At 41.6% G+C, this 20,542-nt stretch overlaps 1 protein-coding gene across 5 annotated transcripts in view; it reads right to left on the minus strand.

Moving 5' to 3' along the window:
* The window catches only part of GRIA3 (glutamate ionotropic receptor AMPA type subunit 3), a 223,961-nt gene that overhangs the window by 66,101 nt on the left and 137,318 nt on the right, over window positions 1-20,542 (minus strand). For all 5 annotated transcript variants that reach the window (XM_073361295.2, XM_073361293.2, XM_073361296.2 and 2 more), the window contains exon 11: window positions 8,407-8,783. In XM_073361295.2, coding sequence (XP_073217396.2) covers window positions 8,407-8,783 — 377 coding nt within the window. The remainder of the gene's footprint in view (window positions 1-8,406; window positions 8,784-20,542) is intronic.

Below are 20,542 nucleotides of genomic sequence, written 5' to 3' on the forward strand. Positions count from 1 at the left end.
AAATTCCCATCTCAGCCCACACCACCAAAGCAGCACCGGAGTGAGGTGAAAAAATCTAATCACTGCCTGTTTTTTCCCTTAGCTTTTTTAAAAATGCAAAAGAAATAAAATAAAATCATTGTAAAATAAAAGGCCAGTCCTCAGTTGATGTAAAAGAGGGTAGCTCCATTGTAGACAAGGGATCTTAACTGAGCATAAAGCCCTAAATGTTTGTCTGGGACGCAATCCTGTACTCCTTCCTCAAGCAAAACCCCAATTTTAGGGCATGGTCCCACAAGGTACTGAGAACTCTGGTACCAATCCAGAAATGCACTTAAGCATGTGAGTAGTTTCACTGAAGTCAATCAGACTATGTCCATACTTCAAGGTAAGCACCTGCTGATCAATGACATTGTGATCAGTTACACTGCAGAAGATTGGTACAAAATTATCTATTCAAATATGTGTTCTTATAGTTCTCGCTGATCTCAGTGGAAGCAAAATCAGGTCCCACATATATTAAAGTCCATGGACCTTGATTCTGTAGCCCAAAATTTACAAACAAATTCACTAGAAATGGTTGAAAAATAGGGCCCCATTTTGCACACTTGCAGTATATTTTACCTTAGAAACAGCACACTCACCACCCATTGAGGAATTAGTCATTGATATGTTTGATTAATAATGCACCAGTACAGGGTTTTGTGGCTAAATGCCTCTTGCCAAACCTGTATCTCTTCCGCTTTGAAAATGATCCTCGGTTTTATGTGGAATAGAGGAAACGAGGAACTTTACATGCACTGGCAACAATAATTCTGGTATTTCCTAACTTTTCAGTTCTTGACTTCACGAACTTAATAATGTTCTTTTTTTTTTGGTCTGTTATTTATGTGTACAGAAATATCCTACCAAACATTTACAGCTAAGGGTTCTTTCTTCTCCTATTATAAACAAGGAAAAGTGTCTATTTTGAATAGAAGGTGGGGGGGAGAGAATCAAAACCAAGCCCGCCTACAACCTAAAGTTTTCTTACTTTTTAAAAGCATGACATATGAAAATCCTTAAGAATATTTATTTTTATGATTTGGACCCTACCATATATAAGTAATTTTATACATGTAATTGCTAATGTTTATTTACATGGTGTATGCAAAAAAAAGTGTGAGTAGACGCCAATCTTTTGCAGTGATAAAGAAATAGACAATTTCAGCAATAGGGTTTAGAGCAGACAGACCATTCTTGCCTTTGATGCAGAGAAAATGAGAAATTCTTACCTGATTATTTGGTTCCTTCAAGCCCCTCAGTGCCACCCCCAGGCAGGGAGTACAAGTTCACCCACCAACAGATGGAGATGAGAAAAAGGCAATAATCTTGTGCCATCACCCTACCCCTAACCTCATAAAGGGGGAGCTGGCTGGCCTTGCGCCACTGATGGGATTCCCGAGTAATAAAAATTCTATTCAATTCTAAGAAAGCCCAACATCAAAATACACATTCATAAAAATACTGCCAAAACAACAGAAGCAGAGTGGGAAATTTGGGCTGGGTTAGAGGGACATGGAGAAATCACACTAACAGGTATGAAGTTGCAATTCTCCAGTATATATCTAGCCCAGGGAACATCAACAGCAAATCCCACTGCAAGAACAGCTGCAGTCTGGTATCCAAAGATACTGCAAAACTGATGGATTATAGCACACATCACCCACCTGCTGCAGTCAGTATCTCCAGAAGCCACTGCATCAAGACTGTAATGATATGAAAGAGTATGTGAGGCTGTTCAGATAGCCACATTGCTCAGCTCTAGAAGGGAAGTATTGCCTCTTTGCCCAGGAGGAAGAGATGGCTTTCAAGGCATGAGCTATGACAGAAACCTTCAGTGTTTTGGACAGCATAAGCTTTCTTAATGCAGTCTCACGCTCAATAAGACATACAAGGCATAGAGGTTGTCAGGCTTTCCTTGGAGCCTCTCAAAAGGATAAATAGGTGACTTGACTTTCTAAATTCCAGTTCTCCTGTAGAGTCCATAAGAAAAGCTCTTCGCAGTAAGTGCATGATGAGTCTTTTCTTTCTCCTTTCAGCCACCTACACAGAATTAGGGAGGTGGGGAACAGACTTGATCACTACCTCATTCTGATAACATGAGCAGTGAAAAAGCTTGAAGCTCCAGCCCCCCCATCTGCCTAAACAGAAGCCCACTAAAAAGGCAGCTTTAAAAAGATTAGTTACACCTGTGTCAAGCCAAAGTAATGGTGCAGCCTGAGGAATTTCTCTAAGATGTTCCTCAGAGAAATAAAGTGAGTACCTATGAGGGCGTGTTAGCAATTGGATGATATCCGACGTGGCTAAGGGAGGGCAGAGCTTTCAGTTCAGTTTATAAACTGCCAAAATAAAAATTAAAAAAAATCTCAGCACTTCCGCCGAGGAAGCCCCAGGGTTGAGCACTACCCAAAAGGAAGTTAGGACTTGTCAGAACCAGGTTAAAAAGAAGTGACCTGGTCCCTTTGACAAGAAAGTACAACAAATTTAACATGAGCCTGCTGCAGGAGACGTTACTGGTATTTCTCTAGTGACTCCAGGTTTGGGCTACCAGTCAGAAAGGCAAGCAATACAGGAACAGTGAAACCACAGAGCTATATGATGTTATAATAATTTATACAGCTCTGTACACACTCAGAAAGGTAAGTGATTCTTGTCCTAAAGTGCTTATAATGATATAAAACAAGACAAACAGACAAAAGATAAAATACTTGACGACAGTTCTGGGGCTGGAGAGTCTGGGCATTGAGATAGTGATGAGATGAAGGGAGGAGAGATTGCTCAAAGAGATGGGATTTCCTGAGGGATGTATGAAGTGCAAGAGATGGTTCTTGGAGGATGAGGAGCAGGTTAGTTCTCCAGTTCTCTGATCTATTTCTGTTAAATCTGGAATGAGCTTCTGCTCACTCCAACAGCTGAGCTCATTTCAGAAAAAGCTGGATGAAACCATAGAGCTGTTTCCCCCAGAGTGCTCCAGAGAGCATGTGGAGAAAAATTAAACACCCACCACTCTGAAGCAACCTACATTAAAGTAGCTGCAAGTGGTGATTTGGATAGGATTGGAAAAAAATCTCTGAGGAAAATAAAGATGGAAAGCCAGTGTCTAGCCTAGCCAGCCAAAGATCTAGAATGCAATTGGGCAGGGTCTGCCAGCCTCTTTTATAGAGAAAATAACAACACAGGACTTTCTCCTCCCAACTCCATCTGCTGATTTGAAGGCTCCATATACTCATTGCATGGGCTGGTGCAGAGGACTGAGGAAAAACAGAGTTAGCACGTAAACTCTGAATTTAAATCAGGCTGATGATAAGAGAATACTTATAATTTTAGTTGAGCTGTCACATAACTTATTGTCCATTACTCAGATAACGATTACAGAGAAAAAGGATTACAACTTAAAACACCTACAACCACTATTGTAGAGAGGTCACATCTGTACAAGGTATGCAGCATTGCTGTTTAAAAAGATCCTGTTTAAAAAATGCAAGCAACTTTTGATGTTTTATAAAATGCACATTTCCTCAGTGAGGCGGCACACTGTACACCATTCAGTTTAAATGAATTTTTTTATATTAACTAATTCATACTGAGCTTGATACAAAGACATGGTAATTGAACAACAGCATTATCAATATAGGGTTTTCAAGAGGTGCTTTGAAAGGGAAGTAAACAGAAAGTGAGCATACCTTGAGAGGAAATTTGAAAGGAAGCATGGAGTTAAATGAGAGCAAATTAGCAACAAGAGAAAAACACAACATTATTATGTAAAAGTTGCATTCACTTTGCAGAACAGTAATATACAGAAACAAATTCTTATCTTTTAATCAGAAACACCTGAATTTTTCCTGTACTCTTGAACACAAAAATGTGTATTATTTCCTATAAAAATTATAAAAAAATTTGGCTTTGCAGACATCCATTTTTAATTGGCCTCTTATCACTAATAAAAGATTAATAAAATTAAAAACTAGCAAGGCCGACTGGAAAACACTGACTTCCTTGGGGCAAAATCTGAATCTCTACAGCCACTTTTTCTTTCAAGTATACATGCAATTTGCTATATGCTAAACCGTGAGCCAAGTTCTGCCCTTACATCATCAGCAAGCTCATGGAGTGTGATAGAGCTGCATGAGATATACGTTTTCACAGGACTTGACCACATGACCCAAACCCCAGCTGATGAAAGATTACAATAACAGCATTTCCAGTTCTGACTCCCATTTTCCCACCACAGGAACTCCATGGGAGTTACATGCCTAGGTGCCGAAAATCCCACTATAAGTAACTCCCAATTCCTTTAGAGGAGTCACTTGGTTCTAACCGCGGAAGAAATAGGTCCCTGGAACTTGACAGCCTTAACCTACCATACTCATGCAATACTTTTTAATAAAAGACCTTGCTTTTACAGCAGCAATTGCTTACTCTGTCCCCTTACTTCTGCATGAATACAGAGCAAAATGAAAAGACATTGACTCGTAGAACCTGCAAGGAAACGATTTTGCTCAAAACAAGTTACGAATTTGACTGTGCTTTGTTTCAGAGTAACAGCCGAGTTAGTCTGTATTCGCAAAAAGAAAAGGAGTACTTGTGGCACCTTAGAGACTAACCAATTTATTTGAGCATGAGCTTTCGTGTCACGAAAGCTCATGCTCAAATAAATTGGTTAGTCTCTAAGGTGCCACAAGTACTCCTTTTCTTTTCACTGTGCTTTGTGTGGCTTTTCATTTTCTGTGTAGATTCTCCATTTAAAGAAAGCTAGGTAATCTATGTCTGAACTACCACGAGTGGATTCTCAATACTTTAGCTCACTATGCTGACAACACAGTAGTCTTTGATAGAAGAACAAAACGGCTGGAACAAATGTTGATTCCATAGAGGGATGTACTGAACACTGCGAATAGCTGTTATCTGATTCAGGTTAGACAAATCCTATTAAACACAGAGAGTGGAGTACAGGGATATATCCAGTGGTGAGATGGAGCTGGTTCCCACCGGTTTGCTAGAAATGGTTGTTAAATTTAGAAGTCCTTTTAGAACGGGTTGTTCCGCGAGGGACAACCGGTTCTAAAAGGCCTTCTAAATTTAACTGGCCAAAAGTGGTGCCTTGGCGCCGACTCCGTGGGTGCTCCGGGGCTGGAGCACCAACCGGCAGCTCCTTGCCCCACCCCACCCCCGGCTCCAGTTCACCTCCTTTCCGCCTTTGCCTCCTCCCCTGAACGCGCCGCCCCGCTCTGCTTCTCCGCCCCCACCCACAGGCTTCCCGCAAATCAGCTGTTCGCATGGGAAGCCGGGGCGGGCTGAGAAGCAGGCTGTGGTTTCGCACTCAGGCCCAGGGAGGCAGAGGTAAGCTGGGGCGGGGGTGGGGGGCGTGAGGAGGGCTGCCCGCGCCACATCAGGTAACCCTGGGAGGGGGAGGGGGAGGGGGGCAGGGGAACCGCTCCTCGCCCCAGCTCACCTCCGCCACCCTCGGCCTGAGCGGGAAGCCGCCGCCTGCTTCTCAGCCCTCCCAGGCTTCCCGCCTAACAGCTGATTTGCGGGGGGGTGGGGGACGCGCAGAGAAGCAGAGTGGGGCGGTGCGTTCGGGGCGGAGGTGAGGTGAGCTGGGGCCGGGCGCAGGGTGGGGAGCTGCTGGTGGGTGCTCTGCACCCACCAAATTTTCTCCGTGGGTGCTCCAGCCACCCACAAGACCCTCCTGCCCAGTTCTGGGGGCAGTCAGGGGACGGGGAGGGGAGTGGATGGAGCAGGGGACCTGGGGAGCATCAAGGAACGCGGGGGGCTGGATGGGGCAGGAGTCCCGGGGGGCGGTGGTGGGCAATGACCCCCTCATGGGGTGAGGAGGGAACCAGTTGTTAAGATTTTGGCAGCTCATCACTGGATATATCCTCTGGAATATCCACAGAGAATACTCATCCATTATAGATCTAACTAGCCAAGAGATGTCAGTTATTCCACACAAAGGTGGCTGAAAGAGCCTTTATTAGGTAGCACAAAAGTGACCTCTCCAGAATGCTCGTTGGCATCTCTCTAAAAGTGCTGTACACTCTCACACAAGAAATGTATTCAGGCAAACTCACAATGGAAGAATGAATCCCTTTTAATGCCAATAAAATATAATGAAACAGTCAATATAATCAATGTGCTATGAATGATGTTTCTTCCTGACAAAGGTATGGATTCAAAATGGAATGCTTGGGAATAGTCCTTTTCTATGGAAAATAAACTAGACTCAACACTCAAAGTAACAGTGTTTCTGGAACTTAAAACATTTTACATTTTTTTGGTAAAAACTCATTTAACTGTCTGGCCTTCTGTTATCATTAAAGATAACAGAACAGCTGAATGTTGTCTTCAGTGGATGTTTCATGTATTAATATTAAGTTAAAAGTTATAGCTGGACGTATTTACTGCCATCTCTGTATACTTGGTATTTCCAAGTCATCTATAATTGTGGTATTGATAAAGATAGAATATATTCAATTCATTATGCAAAATATACAAGGCCAAACAGGTCAAAGAGTCACATGAGAACTTAACAAAAAAAACCCTATGCACTTCTATTTACTGTCAATAAACAGGTCTAGTGGAAACAGCATAATGCCTGCAGCTTTCCATGTGATGTCCCGGTGCTTATTTCCCGGTCCTTTAAATTGGGCAAACACATGGTCAACAGCAATTTAAATGCTATCACTGCTCCGTATCTTTAACAGCAAGCAAAGGGGCATAGTTTGGGTACAGATTTTGGGACTAAACCACAAACACAGTGCATAAACATGAGGAACAAGCTAAAAGCTATAGATACACCATCAGGTAGCTCATTGAAACACTTACTCGTTTAACAGATTTCTTGCTAACATTACTGTATGCACATATTTAGGAAAATGTGTTGTGCACATAACTTTAAAAAAAAAATTAATCACTGTAATCAACTTCTCTTTCTTCACTGCTAAACTATACAAATTGCTAACCTTCAAATATAACACATTTAGTTCGACACTTCTTACATGTCCTAAATCTCTAATGAAATTAATAGGAGATTTGGGCGTGAAAGGAGTACAGGGTCAGGATCAACTCTAGATTATAAGTGATGAAATCCTGGCCCTTTTAAGACAATGGAACTTTTGCCCTTGACTTCAACAGGGCTAGGATTACACCCAAGATTTCTCTTTTTATATAGACTATGAAAATCTGGTAATTTGTCAAAGACTTAGGCATTGTCTGTACATTCAGAGGGGCACAGAAAGCATGTGGAAATGGGCTCTACTTGTTTTGAATATGAGTGCTGATTGAGAAATCATTTGACTCTCTAAGGTAATAAATATACGTTCACAACTTTGTTAAAGAGGAAAGGGCATACTGTTTGTACTAAATAAGTCTAATTTTTTTATAATTATGGTAGCTATACAATGACTTTAAAAATATTATTATACAAACCAGTGAAGATCCATTACTATAAAGCTACGTAGATTTAGTGCTTATCACAGATGTCACCAATGTATTTTAATGATGTATGCATAGAAACATTTTTACTTTGTTATTTAAAAAACATTTTGAAGTGTGCATTGTTCAATCAAGAGAACTTGAGCACTCTCCAGTGCTTTGTAAATTTTTCTTTAAAAAGCAATCAAATTCTACTTAATATCAGTATTTGTATTAAAATAGAGCTAACATCAAATCTGTTTTCCTAACGGCTTATTTAGAAAGACTATTTGCATGAAAAAAATTAATTTTATGAACACTGGCAACACTTCTTAGAAGTCCACATTGACTATGAACACAAGGAGATCAGACAAGACTAGATTTACATAATGATACACATACAGTACAATACATAACGACTCTTAGAGATGTACCTATGGAGAAATGAATATATGAATGTGATAGTAAACAAATTAGTAATAGATGAATGGATGGTGCAATGGAAACAAATAGAAAATTAAAGCTCGAAGGAAAATTAAAAGGTCAGCATAAGCTGAGACCGGCATGGAGATGTTTTAAAGTGCTGTTGCATGTGGTTTTTGAAGCAGTTCTTATTTTGCAAAGCAAAATAAATATGTTATATGCACCAAGCAGATGACCGTAAAATGAGATATGCAGCAAAAACACGGTAGCCCTCCAAGCATTGCTGAAAATGTAAAACCCTATGCATTTTACAGTCTCAACATGGTGTATATAAGTTTTTTCAGAAATGCGTGAATGGCATTAAAGGCAATGCCACTCGCACACTTACTAGTGAATAAGAATAGTGGCTTGGTGATGAAGCTTAGCATTGGATGGAATGTTAAACAAAAAATTTGGAATTGAAAAAATTAAGAAAGTAACATATATGCACCATGGCATCAGCATATGACCATAAAATGCAAAAAGGTGATGGAATGATATGGAACAAACCTTGGAGAAATATCGCATCCTTGCTGCATAAAGGCACCCAGGGAAAACCAAAGGCTGTTAAATATTCCAAACTCATTTGGAGGGTCGGGAGGGTTCTGGGGGTCACGCGGTTCTTCATTGTTGTCTTCCAAATGCCATTCATAAGGACTGAATCTGCTGACTAGGAAAAGAACTACGCTGACTCCAATGTAAGCAAAGACTATACACATCCAAATTTCATAAGCCAAAGGATCCAGAAAGGAAAATACGCCAGGTTTAGATTTCTGAGGCTTCTTGATCATGATGGAGATGCCCAGACTCATAAAAGGTTTTGAAAAGTCTATGACTTCTTCTCGTACCAAGGTTATGGTGAGTGGAGCAACAGCTATGTCTGCTCTCTGAAAAGAGAGAACATACTGGAGTTAGTTGTAAAACAGTCACCACGTATTACAATCTAGTCTCAAACAAAATAATTAAATGATAAAGCCAATAAAGAATTACAAGAATCATTGGGTTAAAATTTCGTTGCAAATTGCATGTGTTTTGGAATCATTAAAATGATTAAGAACATTATATTATTGATAGAAAGTTAATAATAATGAAAAATTATGCATAATTCTACATGAGGGGCACAATGAAGAAGGGGCGTGTAACCTAGCTACATATGTTTTCCAACTATTATGGATAAAAAAAGTGAGCTGTCCAATTAAATAATTCTGTACTTCCTGAATATGAAGAGGGTTATGTAACACAGTTTTACTATAATCTTCACATTGAATTTTGCTTTATCAAGTAGTCATAAACTCTCATTAAAACTGTCATAAAGCCAAAATCTGTCATTCAACAGGATTATGTTAAAATTGAAAGCACATGTAGATTATTTTGATGACAGGCCTTTAGTGTCCATTTTGATTCCTTAACAAGGCATTTGTTAATTTTTTTCCTAAATTCTAGGAAGGGATAATAACAACAACACCTGGAACTATCAGGACTAGCTGAGAACGTTTGTTGTTATATTTCTCTTACATACAATCTAGAAGTGTTATGACATGACAAGGGTTTTCTCCCTGTTGCTTTTGTTGTTTACCAGTGATAATCTGTGTCTGGAATATGCTTTGAGGACATAATGGACAAATACTGTGGTTCTCTATGGTTTGATTTTCTCTCTCTCTCTCGCTCTCTTTTTTTTATTTTAGCAAGATCAGCTCAGATTGATTTGTTAATGTAGGCTGGGATTTTCAAAGGATCTAATCATAGAATCATAGAATCATAGAATATCAGGGTTGGAAGGGACCCCAGAAGGTCATCTAGTCCAACCCCCTGCTCAAAGCAGGACCAATTCCCAGTTAAATCATCCCAGCCAGGGCTTTGTCAAGCCTGACCTTAAAAACCTCTAAGGAAGGAGATTCTACCACCTCCCTAGGTAACGCATTCCAGTGTTTCACCACCCTCTTAGTGAAAAAGTTTTTCCTAATATCCAATCTAAACCTCCCCCACTGCAACTTGAGACCATTACTCCTCGTTCTGTCATCTGCTACCATTGAGAACAGTCTAGAGCCATCCTCTTTGGAACCCCCTTTCAGGTAGTTGAAAGCAGCTATCAAATCCCCCCTCATTCTTCTCTTCTGCAGGCTAAACAATCCCAGCTCCCTCAGCCTCTCCTCATAACTCATGTGTTCCAGTCCCCTAATCATTTTTGTTGCCCTTCGCTGGACTCTCTCCAATTTATCCACATCCTTCTTGAAGTGTGGGGCCCAAAACTGGACACAATACTCCAGATGAGGCCTCACCAATGTCGAATAGAGGGGAACGATCACGTCCCTCGATCTGCTCGCTATGTCCCTACTTATACATCCCAAAATGCCATTGGCCTTCTTGGCAACAAGGGCACACTGCTGACTCATATCCAGCTTCTCGTCCACTGTCACCCCTAGGTCCTTTTCTGCAGAACTGCTGCCTAGCCATTCGGTCCCTAGTCTGTAGCTGTGCATTGGGTTCTTCCGTCCTAAGTGCAGGACCCTGCACTTATCCTTATTGAACCTCATCAGATTCCTTTTGGCCCAATCTTCCAATTGGTCTAGGTCCTTCTGTATCCTATCCCTCCCCTCCAGCGTATCTACCACTCCTCCCAGTTTAGTATCATCCGCAAATTTGCTGAGAGTGCAATCCACACCATCCTCCAGATCATTTATGAAGATATTGAATAAAACTGGCCCCAGGACCGACCCTTGGGGCACTCCACTTGATACCGGCTGCCAACTAGACATGGAGCCATTGATCACTACCCGTTGAGCCCGACAATTTAGCCAGCTTTCTACCCACCTTATAGTGCATTCATCCAGCCCATACTTCCTTAACTTGCTGACAAGAATACTATGGGAGACCGTGTCAAAAGCTTTGCTAAAGTCAAGAAACAGACTGATGGAAGTGTACTGAAGTGTGTGTGTACTGATGGAAGTAGGCACCCAAATCCCACTGATTTATAGCAAAATAGGCAAATAAAGTTGGAAACGTTGTGATGGGATATGAGACAGTGACTTTCCTACCTAGCTGAGACAACATTGTTTAGCACAGGTGGAATTTTCACTGTAAAATCAAGAAGGGCAATCAATTGGCTACTATAAGGATTAAGCATCCAGAAAAAATGAGCAGTTTTTATTTATACACAAACCATAATCTCATCATATTCTAGTCTAAGGGCTTGTCTTCACTACCGGGGTAAGTCGACGTAAATTATGCTACTCCAGCTACATGAATAATGTAGCTGGACTCGACATAGCTTAGGTCGACTTACCCCGCTGTCTTCACTGCACTGCGTCGACAGGAGACGCTCTCCGGTCGACTTCTCTTACTTTTCTTGGGGAGCTGGAGTACCGGAGTCAGCCGGAGAGTGCTCTGTTGTTGATTTAGCAGGTCTTCACTAGACCCACTAAATCAATCCCCGCTGCAGCAGCATCGATCTCCCCGGTAGTGAAGACGAGCCCTGAAGTACTGTAATTGCAGAAGAGCTCTCTTCCTCTGGTTTTCTGCAGAAGCGAGTGTTTCTGGCGATCCTTTTCATTTACATTGCATTGGAACCATGGAATACTCTAATGCTAATTTAACAGTGGTAATACAGGTCAGTCAGTGCATATGTAATAAATAGCTTGTATTGTTTGGGAAGATTGCAATGTTAGTTTCAGAGTAACAGCCGTATTAGTCTGTATTCGCAAAAAGAAAAGGAGTACTTGTGGCACCTTAGAGACTAACCAATTTATTTGAGCATAAGCTTTCTTTTTGCAATGTTAGTGTGTTTCAAATACAACATGGATCTTGCATCTAACTGTTTGATGGAGGGGGAGGCTGTGTTAGGGTTGCCAACTTTCTACGCACACAGAACCAAACACCCTTGTCCCACCCCTGCCCTGCTCCTCCTCTGAGACCCCTACTCCACCACTTTTCTGAGGCTCCACCCCCTCACTTCCCCTCCTCCCCCCTGTCACTGACTCTCCCCACCCTCACTCACTCACTCATTTTCACTGGGCTGGGGCAGGGGGTTGGGATGCAGCGGGGGGAGTGGGTGTGCGTGAGGGCTCTGGCTGGGGGTGCAAGCTCTGGTGTGGGGCCGGAGATGAGGGATTTGAGGTTCAGGAGGGGGGCTCCGGGCTGGGGCTGAGGTGCTTGCAGTGTGGGAGGGGGCTCTGGGCTCGGGCATGGGATTGGGGCACGGGGTGTGTGTGTCAGGGGTGCAGACTCTGGGCGGCGCTTACCTCAGGTGGCTCCCGGAAGCAGCAGCATGTCCCCACTCTGGCTCCTACGCAGAGGCGCAGCCAGGCAGCCAGGCACCCCCATCCGGAGGCGCCGTCCCTGCAGCTCCATTGGCTGCGGTTCCCAGCCAACGGGAGCTGCAGAGGCTGCACTTGGGATATGGGCAGCTCACGGAGCCCCCTGGCTGCCCCTACATGTAGGAGCTGGAGGGGGGACATGCTGCTGCTTCCAGGAGCCGCATGGAGCCACGGTAGGTAGGGAGCCTGCTTTAGCCCTGCTGCGCCACTGACCGGACTTTTAATGGCCCAATCAGTGGTGCTGACCGGAGCCACCAGGGTCCCTTTTTTGACAGGGCATTCCGGTCAAAAACTGGACACCTGGCAACCCTAGGCTGTATGTGTCTAAAATCCACCCGATAGCTGTCTCCATGTTTGGCTGATTACTTTTCTTTTATGATCTAGAAACACTACAAGGCAAGTCTCATGGCATTTCCCCATTTACTTTCTCACATTTGGTTGTAGTAAGAATATAGCAAGTAGTACTCAACATGTATCTTTTCTTATAGTATCATAGCTAATGATTTTGGCATAAAGCTTGGCTGAGGGCTACTGATGAGGCTGGATTGGTGCAGGTAACCAATGGAGCTGCATCACCACCTCTGGTCTTATACAAATCAGGGCCCAGTTCTACTCCACTAACTTCAGTAAGCACAGAATCCAGTACTGAGGGATATGACAACACTGGGGATTTTTAACCAGCCTTATACAACATTTTTTCTACCACCTAATGAAACTGAATTGGGTCAATTTGGGCAGATTTATCGGAAAAGCTTAAGGGGGAAGATAGCATGTTCTAACTATTACAGCTTCACAAGTTTTTGCCTTAAGTGAAAGCTCATGATGGAATTCTCCCTCTTTCACTGTACTGTAACCTTCACAAAGTAATAATGCTCCAGAGAACTGGGAAAAGTTTTGCAATGCAAAAGTATTCACTTTCTCTATAAAAAGGGCAAGATCCGCCATCTGGTGTTAGCCAGAGTAACTCCCCTGAAGGAAATGAACCTATGCCAGTTTTCACCAGCTGAGAGTCTGGCCCAAAGTGTCTAAATGAAAATAATCTGTTTCTCTTTGCCTGATGTTTGCTACCGATGGAATGCAATTTGCCTTAGAGGCATTATGAAAAGTAGCTATGAAACATATGGCGTAGGTGTAGCTGCTTTTGTAAGCTAACTGTCTCAGCTGGATTCCTCCAGAACTAATACACCAGAAGGGTTTAGTCTGCACATTTCCAACTAACAATCTGGAATACTCCTTTCTGAAGTATATTTGCAGTTAAGGAAGGCACCAAAAAGCTTTTCTGAACCAACTTAAAGCAATTTTTAAACATATATGACTTTTAAGCTTGTGCCCTAATTTTTCTGCTGCTTTTAATGTCAAATGATTGAGTTCTGGGATTAACAATCATCTGTGCCCACTGTGACTTCAGTGGAGTTACAGCAGAGTTCAGTTTAACCTAATGTTTACAATGTGTGTGTAAATATCAGAAACTGCTATTTAACTAACGCAGCACTGCGTATAACTAGAGCATGAGTAGAAAGGAGATTTTAATCTTTTAAAACAAAGAGAACGCCCATGCTGTATTGGTCATGTCTCTTATCTGAGAGGGAAAAAAATCACCTTGGAAGGGGCAATCTAATGTAAGCAAAACAGATAGACAGATAATATTTATATACAAAGGTGCACTTATTCCAGCATCAGTCAGACTTCTTTTGCAAACTGAGCTTGCAAATTCAATGGGACTACTCATGCATGTGTGCAGGACTGCACAGTGCTGTTTGTTTCTATTTTTCTAAACCCATTACTAACTACTTGAGCTAAAATGCTGAAGTGCTTGCAAAAGGAGCCTGAAAAATGAAATAATAATATAGGTTCCATTTGTGAACATTTTACTCACATTGAATAGTACCTTACTCTAGAACTAGTCTCATTGACTTCAATTAGACTATTGGTGGAGTAAGGCAGTATTCACCAAGAGTATCAGAATCTGTCCCATAGGGTTACATTTTTCAAAAGTGCCTAATTGAATTAGGAACTTAAGTCCCATCTTCAAAAATGACCTAGGCATTTAGTAGCCTCAAGCTAATAGAGTGCCTAAATCACTTTTGAAAATGGGACTGGGGTATGTCTACACTACCCGCCAGATCCGTGGGCAGCGATCGATCCAGCAGGGATCGATTTATTGCATCAAGTCTAGATGTGATAAATTGACCCCTGAGCGCTCTCCTGTCAACTCCTGTACTCCACCACCATGAGAGGCGCAGGCAGAGTCGACGGGGAAGCGGCAGCAGTCGACTCACCATAGTGAAGACACCGTGGTGAATAGGTCTAAGTACGTCAACTTCAGCTACATTATTCACATAGCTGAAGTTGCGTAATTTAGATCGTTCCCCACACCTAGTGTAGACCAGGGCTTAGACTCCTAAATCTCAGGCGCTGAGGTGTTTTTGAAAATTTTGCCTCTCAATCTTTGTATCCTGAAGCATCTCAACACACTTAATCTGAACTATGAACTACATATGAGGCTCACTTCTTCATTAACCACCTCTGGAAGGAACTGTAGTAACTAACAACTACCACACATTGGTTTAGAACAGGAAATCAAGGATTTATGTAGGCAGAATACCTGAGAGAGAACTTCTCTGGCTGGAATTTGGCCAGGATTCCAAGGATTCCATCCCTATTTTTGTAATTGCCATGGAGTTTTTAATGACCACAAGTGGTCAGAACATTTGTTTCACACTATATCTGAAAGGCAACAGCTGGGGCAAAAGCTAAGTGCAAACTCATTCAAAGAGAAGAGTGATGCATACTGAATTGCCAACATCACGAGTGGGTTCTGAAGGCATCAATGGGGAAAGGACTGATGAATACAGCAACCTCTGATTCTGGCTATGAGAACTGTTTTCAGCCTCTGAGATCTGCCCATGATAGAACAAGGCAACATCATTCCTCTAGCAGAAAGTCCTCTGTGGCCTGTTGCGGGTCAGACACTGGCTTTTTTCAAAGGGTAGCAAGGAACTCCATTTAGATGAGTCATCGTGAGGGTCTGTGTATCTTTCACAGTTCCTGAAGGCTACTGCAGGAACCATTTCCTGCAAGGTTTCTGTGTATGCTACATCTTTCTGTGTTATGAGGAACAGATTGCTCTGTTTGTACCCCTTTGCAGATAACTATGAAATTGATAGTAATTAAACCCATTTGCAGGATTTCTCCTAATTCTTCTTGAATGTGATGGTTTTCGAGTACACAGACCCATTCATTTCAATCAGACTTACTGCCCTACTAAAAGAAAATGAGATTCATAAGAGGGTAGCTCTTAGAGCTTATAGAATTCAATGAGACAAATAAAAATGGCTCCTAAATTATATTCAAAGTTCAAACGCAACACATTGTTACTATGCTAATATGAGTAATCCAGTGGCAGCATTTCCTAATACGGTTGATAGGAGGTGTTGTACCCAGAAATGTTAAGCCAATTAACATTGAAGTTGACAACAGAACTCTCACTGGATTTAATGGGAGCAAGATTGGACCTTTCACCATTAATAAACTAACTCATACATTTTTTTTATAGTTAAAAAGCAACATTTTAGTCCACTTACAATGTACAGCACATGCAGGAACCTTTTATGGTATTCTTCTCTATCTAACCTCAATAATGGTGCTGCATGGTGAAATTCACCCCTGTGAAGAGGGCTAACACTCTTGAGCCCTATTTTGAGAACTTACAATAGAATATTGGACCTGTGTTGGCTCTCTGTACAGGGTGCATTTGATCCTGTGTGCACTGGTTAGAGATTGCCAGTTTTCAGAGATGGCTACATTTTAGTAGTTGGTGACATGACACTGGTATATACAGGGTGTGATCTTATAGCCTGGAGACTTCAATGGGTTTTCCATATGTAGGACAGTTGCAGGAGGGTTTTTTCTCAGTTATGGGATAAGACCATAATTTGCAATCAGTCTGGAAAGTCTGTTGAGGTCTTTGGAATGCTAGAATGAACTGTGTTAATGTTTCTCTTTTTAGAAGAGTTAATTTACAGCATTTGATTCTACAACTCTGCAACAGTAAAACTATGGTATTTTCTAAAATGATAAAATAAACATCCATTGTATTTTGTCCTTTTAGTTATATGCAGAAAGCACAATATATTTAATCTACACCAGTGGTTCCCAAACTTGTTCCGCCACTTGTGCAGGGAAAGCCCCTGGTGTGCCGGGGTGGTTTGTTTACCTGCCGCATCTGCAGGTTCGGCCGATCGCAGCTCCTAGTGGCCGCGGTTCACTGGAAGTGGCGGCCTGTGGGAAGTGGCGGCCAGTACGTCCCTCGGCCCGCGCCACTTCCAGCAGCTCCCATTGGCCTGGAGCAGCAAACTGCGGCCGCTGGGAGCCACGATCGGCCAAACCTGCGGACGCGGCAAGTAAACAAACTGGCCCAGCCTGGCCGGGGCTTTCCCTGCACAAGCGGCAGAACAAGTTTGGGAACCACTGATCTACACCAATGATATAAAAACCAGCTAATGGGCATAGTGTACTGTAACCCCACTCATTTATGCTCAAATAAATTTGTTAGTCTCTAAGGTGCCACAAGTCCTCCTTTTCTTTTTTGCAGATACAGACTAACATGGGTCCTACTCTGAAACCTGTAACACCACTGTAAGTGTAAAAACTGTTCAGGTTAATGGAAAATATTTGCAGTGACTAGAATGGGGTGAAAAATGTGTGATAAGTTGTGATGGAACAGAGACACAGATAATGCAGTTTGGGGTGGGTGGGCAGGCAGGCGGAAGAGATACCTGAAAGCCCCAAAATGTAATCACAGTTAATTACAATGCCTGCAAGTGAAAGAACTAGGCCCTTTTCATGATTAAACTTAAACATTTTGATGAATGTATGCCCTATTTATTATAAAAAGTCCACTTAGCGTTATACAAGGTTACTTATCTTCTGTCTCATTTTAAACACTCTGTAATGATCAACATTGATATTATTTAATGAGTCAATGAAGTTTCATTAGTAAAGCATCATTTCAAAGGACTAAAAAAACCCAATCTTCAAGAAATGTAATTTATCAGTAACTAACATGGTGCACACCATTATACACAGATTTTGGTTTCCAGCTGTGCAAAAACTATCTTCTTCCAATGAAAAATGCCTGAGTGGAAGTTAATAGGAAAGGTTAATAAGAGCTGATTAAGAGCTGTGCCACAAAAGAAGTGAATATTGCCTTTATTTAAATCTGATTGCAATGTCCATGCCTTTCAGTCAGCCTGTCATTTATTGGTTCTACCAGAGAGGGTTTTTCTTTGGAAGTTTAATAAGCAGAAATGGGAAAAAAGAAACCTGGAGAGCTAGTCACAGTTATGTACTGTAAATACCTGCCAATGCCTGAGTTTGATTGCACAATCAAGTCTAAAGTCTATTCCATACACATATTTTATTAAAATAAAAACTAAATTGACTTTAATGAGGGTTTTGTCTGAGCAAGGACAGCAGTACTGGGCCCTGTAAGGGCCTCCTTACTAAAGCCTTTCTGCATGCAGTTCCCTCCCCCATGTTTGCTCAAGCAAATCAGGTGTGTTTCTAATTAGCTTCTCAAGCGTGCAATCATTTGGTACATATACGAATCTGTTGTTATGAATATATACTTGCACATTATGGAAATGCAAATAAGGAAGCCCTTTGAAAATTTGGCCCATCATGTATATTCTTATAGAGCTGCACATCTTCTGTAGACTTTCATGTAGACTATGTCTGTTGACCTACTCACTTGAGTGGTTATGCTCCACTAGAGAGGAACACCCACAACTCATTATTGCAAAATCTATTTTCAGGTGGCTTGAATTTTATATTTGTTTCTTATAGGCCAGTCATTTATTATGCTTGTAAATTAATGTATGGTTGGTTCATGTACATAATGATGAGACTTTGGGGGGACAAGTCAGCTAAAAACCCACTACAGGAATTATATGGTTTTGCCACTAATTCACTGAAGAATCTCCCAACACATATTTTTAGTCCCTTGGTAGATTAATGGTTAATAAACCACACTGGGTTCAGTATTAACCATACACAGTCGTTATACATGTGACTCACAATACATGTGTTGTGAATGTGCTGGTGTAACAGGAATCCATTGCTGGATGATTAACTACAGAAAAGGAACTAGGTAATTCGGCACATTTGAAAATCCCTCTTGGGGGCCTATCTGCTTGTTTAGGTGCCTAAGTGCTGAATCATCATGTGATTAACTGTTACTCTATGCTGTACTTATAAGAGCAAAGATTTATTATGTATCCAGTAGTATTTTATTTCAGGATTCATTGGACGGATTGGCAGATGCTTGCTTTTGCACTGACAGTTACTGTCGAAGGATAGATTGTTATGTAGACTCTCTTACTATCTTATTTACATTAATAGAATAAATATGTTGGCAATTCATTTTGAATGTAATTAGTTATTCTGACCCTGGTCTGCAGTAATGGTTAGAAAGTTGTTTTAAAAAATAATAATAAAATATGATAATGAGACAGTAGTTTTAGAAATAAGTTACCAGTTACCTTTGATACATTTTATGGGCAGCCTTCATTATTCGCAATACTTTAATTTCTTTTCTATTATTAATTAGTGGTTCTAAATGTTCATCTGGAAGCAAACACCACCTCCCCCCCAAGCCAAACATCCCCAAAAAGAAGCAAAGTGAACAAATGTGGGAGGAAATTTTCCTGAAGAGGGAACGAGTCTGGGCTGTGCTATAAACACACTTTGCATTTTGTTTAAAATTGCCCATGAATTTCTCAGTGTTTATTACAGAAATTAAAGCACAGGTTAAAATCGGTGCAAAAATTAACTTTGGCGTAACTATATGGGGGATGGGAAGATAGAAAAAAAAGCAACAAATAGAGAAAAGTAAGTTTCAGAGTAACAGCCGTGTTAGTCTGTATTCGCAAAAAGAAAAGGAGTACTTGTGGCACCTTAGAGACTAACCAATTTATTTGAGCGTAAGCTTTTTTTGAGCTACAGCTCACTTCATCGGATGCATACTGTGGAAAGTGTAGAAGATCTTTTATACACACAAAGCATGAAAAAATACCTCGAGTGGTGTCTCGAAGGTCTGGTAGCATAGGGCCTGAGGAGGAAGTCTACATAGCCAGACAATCCTACTACAGGACAGGCCTAACAAAGAAAATAACAGAATGCCACTAGCCATCACCTTCAGCCCCCAACTAAAACCCCTCCAACGCATTATTAAGGATCTACAACCTATCCTGAAGGATAACCCAACACTCTCACAAATCCTGGGAGACAGGCCAGTCCTTGCCTACAGACAGCCCCCCAACCTGAAGCAAATACTCACCAGCAACCACATACCACACAACAGAACCACTAACCCAGGAACCTATCCTTGCAACAAAGCCCGTTGCCAACTGTGCCCACATATCTATTCAGGGGACACCATCATAGGGCCTAATAACATCAGCCACACTATCAGAGGCTCGTTCACCTGCACATCCACCAATGTGATATATGCCATCATGTGCCAGCAATGCCCCTCTGCCATGTACATTAGTCAAACTGGACAGTCTCTACGTAAAAGAATAAATGGACACAAATCAGATGTCAAGAATTATAACATTCATAAACCAGTCGGAGAACACTTCAATCTCTCTGGTCACGCGATTACAGACATGAAAGTTGCAATTCTTCAACAAAAAAACTTCAAATCCAGACTCCAGCGAGAAACTGTTGAATTGGAATTCATTTGCAAATTGGATACAATTAACTTAGGCTTGAATAGAGACTGGGAGAGGCTAAGTCATTATGCAAGGTAACCTATTTCCCCTTGTTTTTTCCTAATCCTCTCCCCCCCCAGACGTTCTTGGTAAACCCTGGATTTGTGCTGGAAATGGCCCACCTTGATTATCATACACATTGTAAGGAGAGTGGTCACTTTAGATAAGCTATTACCAGCAGGAGAGTGGGTTTGTGTGTGTGTTTGTGGGTGGTGGGGGTGAGAAAATCTGGATTTGTGCTGGAAATGGCCCAACTTGATTATCATACACATTGTAAGGAGAGTGATCACTTTAGATAAGCTATTGCCAGCAGGAGAGTGGAGTGGGGGGAGGTATTTTTTCATGCTTTGTGTGTAGTAAAGATCTTCTACACTTTCCACAGTATGCATCCGATGAAGTGAGCTGTAGCTCACGAACGCTTATGCTCAAATAAATTGGTTAGTCTCTAAGGTGCCACAAGTACTCCTTTTCTTTTTGAGAAAAGTAAGTGTACTTCTTATCAGGCTCTCCATGCTGGAAGGAGATGGTGGCTAAGTATCTTGGACATCCCAGGTTACC

The sequence above is a fragment of the Lepidochelys kempii genome, chromosome 9 (genome assembly GCF_965140285.1).
Source record: "Lepidochelys kempii isolate rLepKem1 chromosome 9, rLepKem1.hap1, whole genome shotgun sequence".
NCBI lineage: Eukaryota > Metazoa > Chordata > Testudines > Cheloniidae > Lepidochelys > Lepidochelys kempii.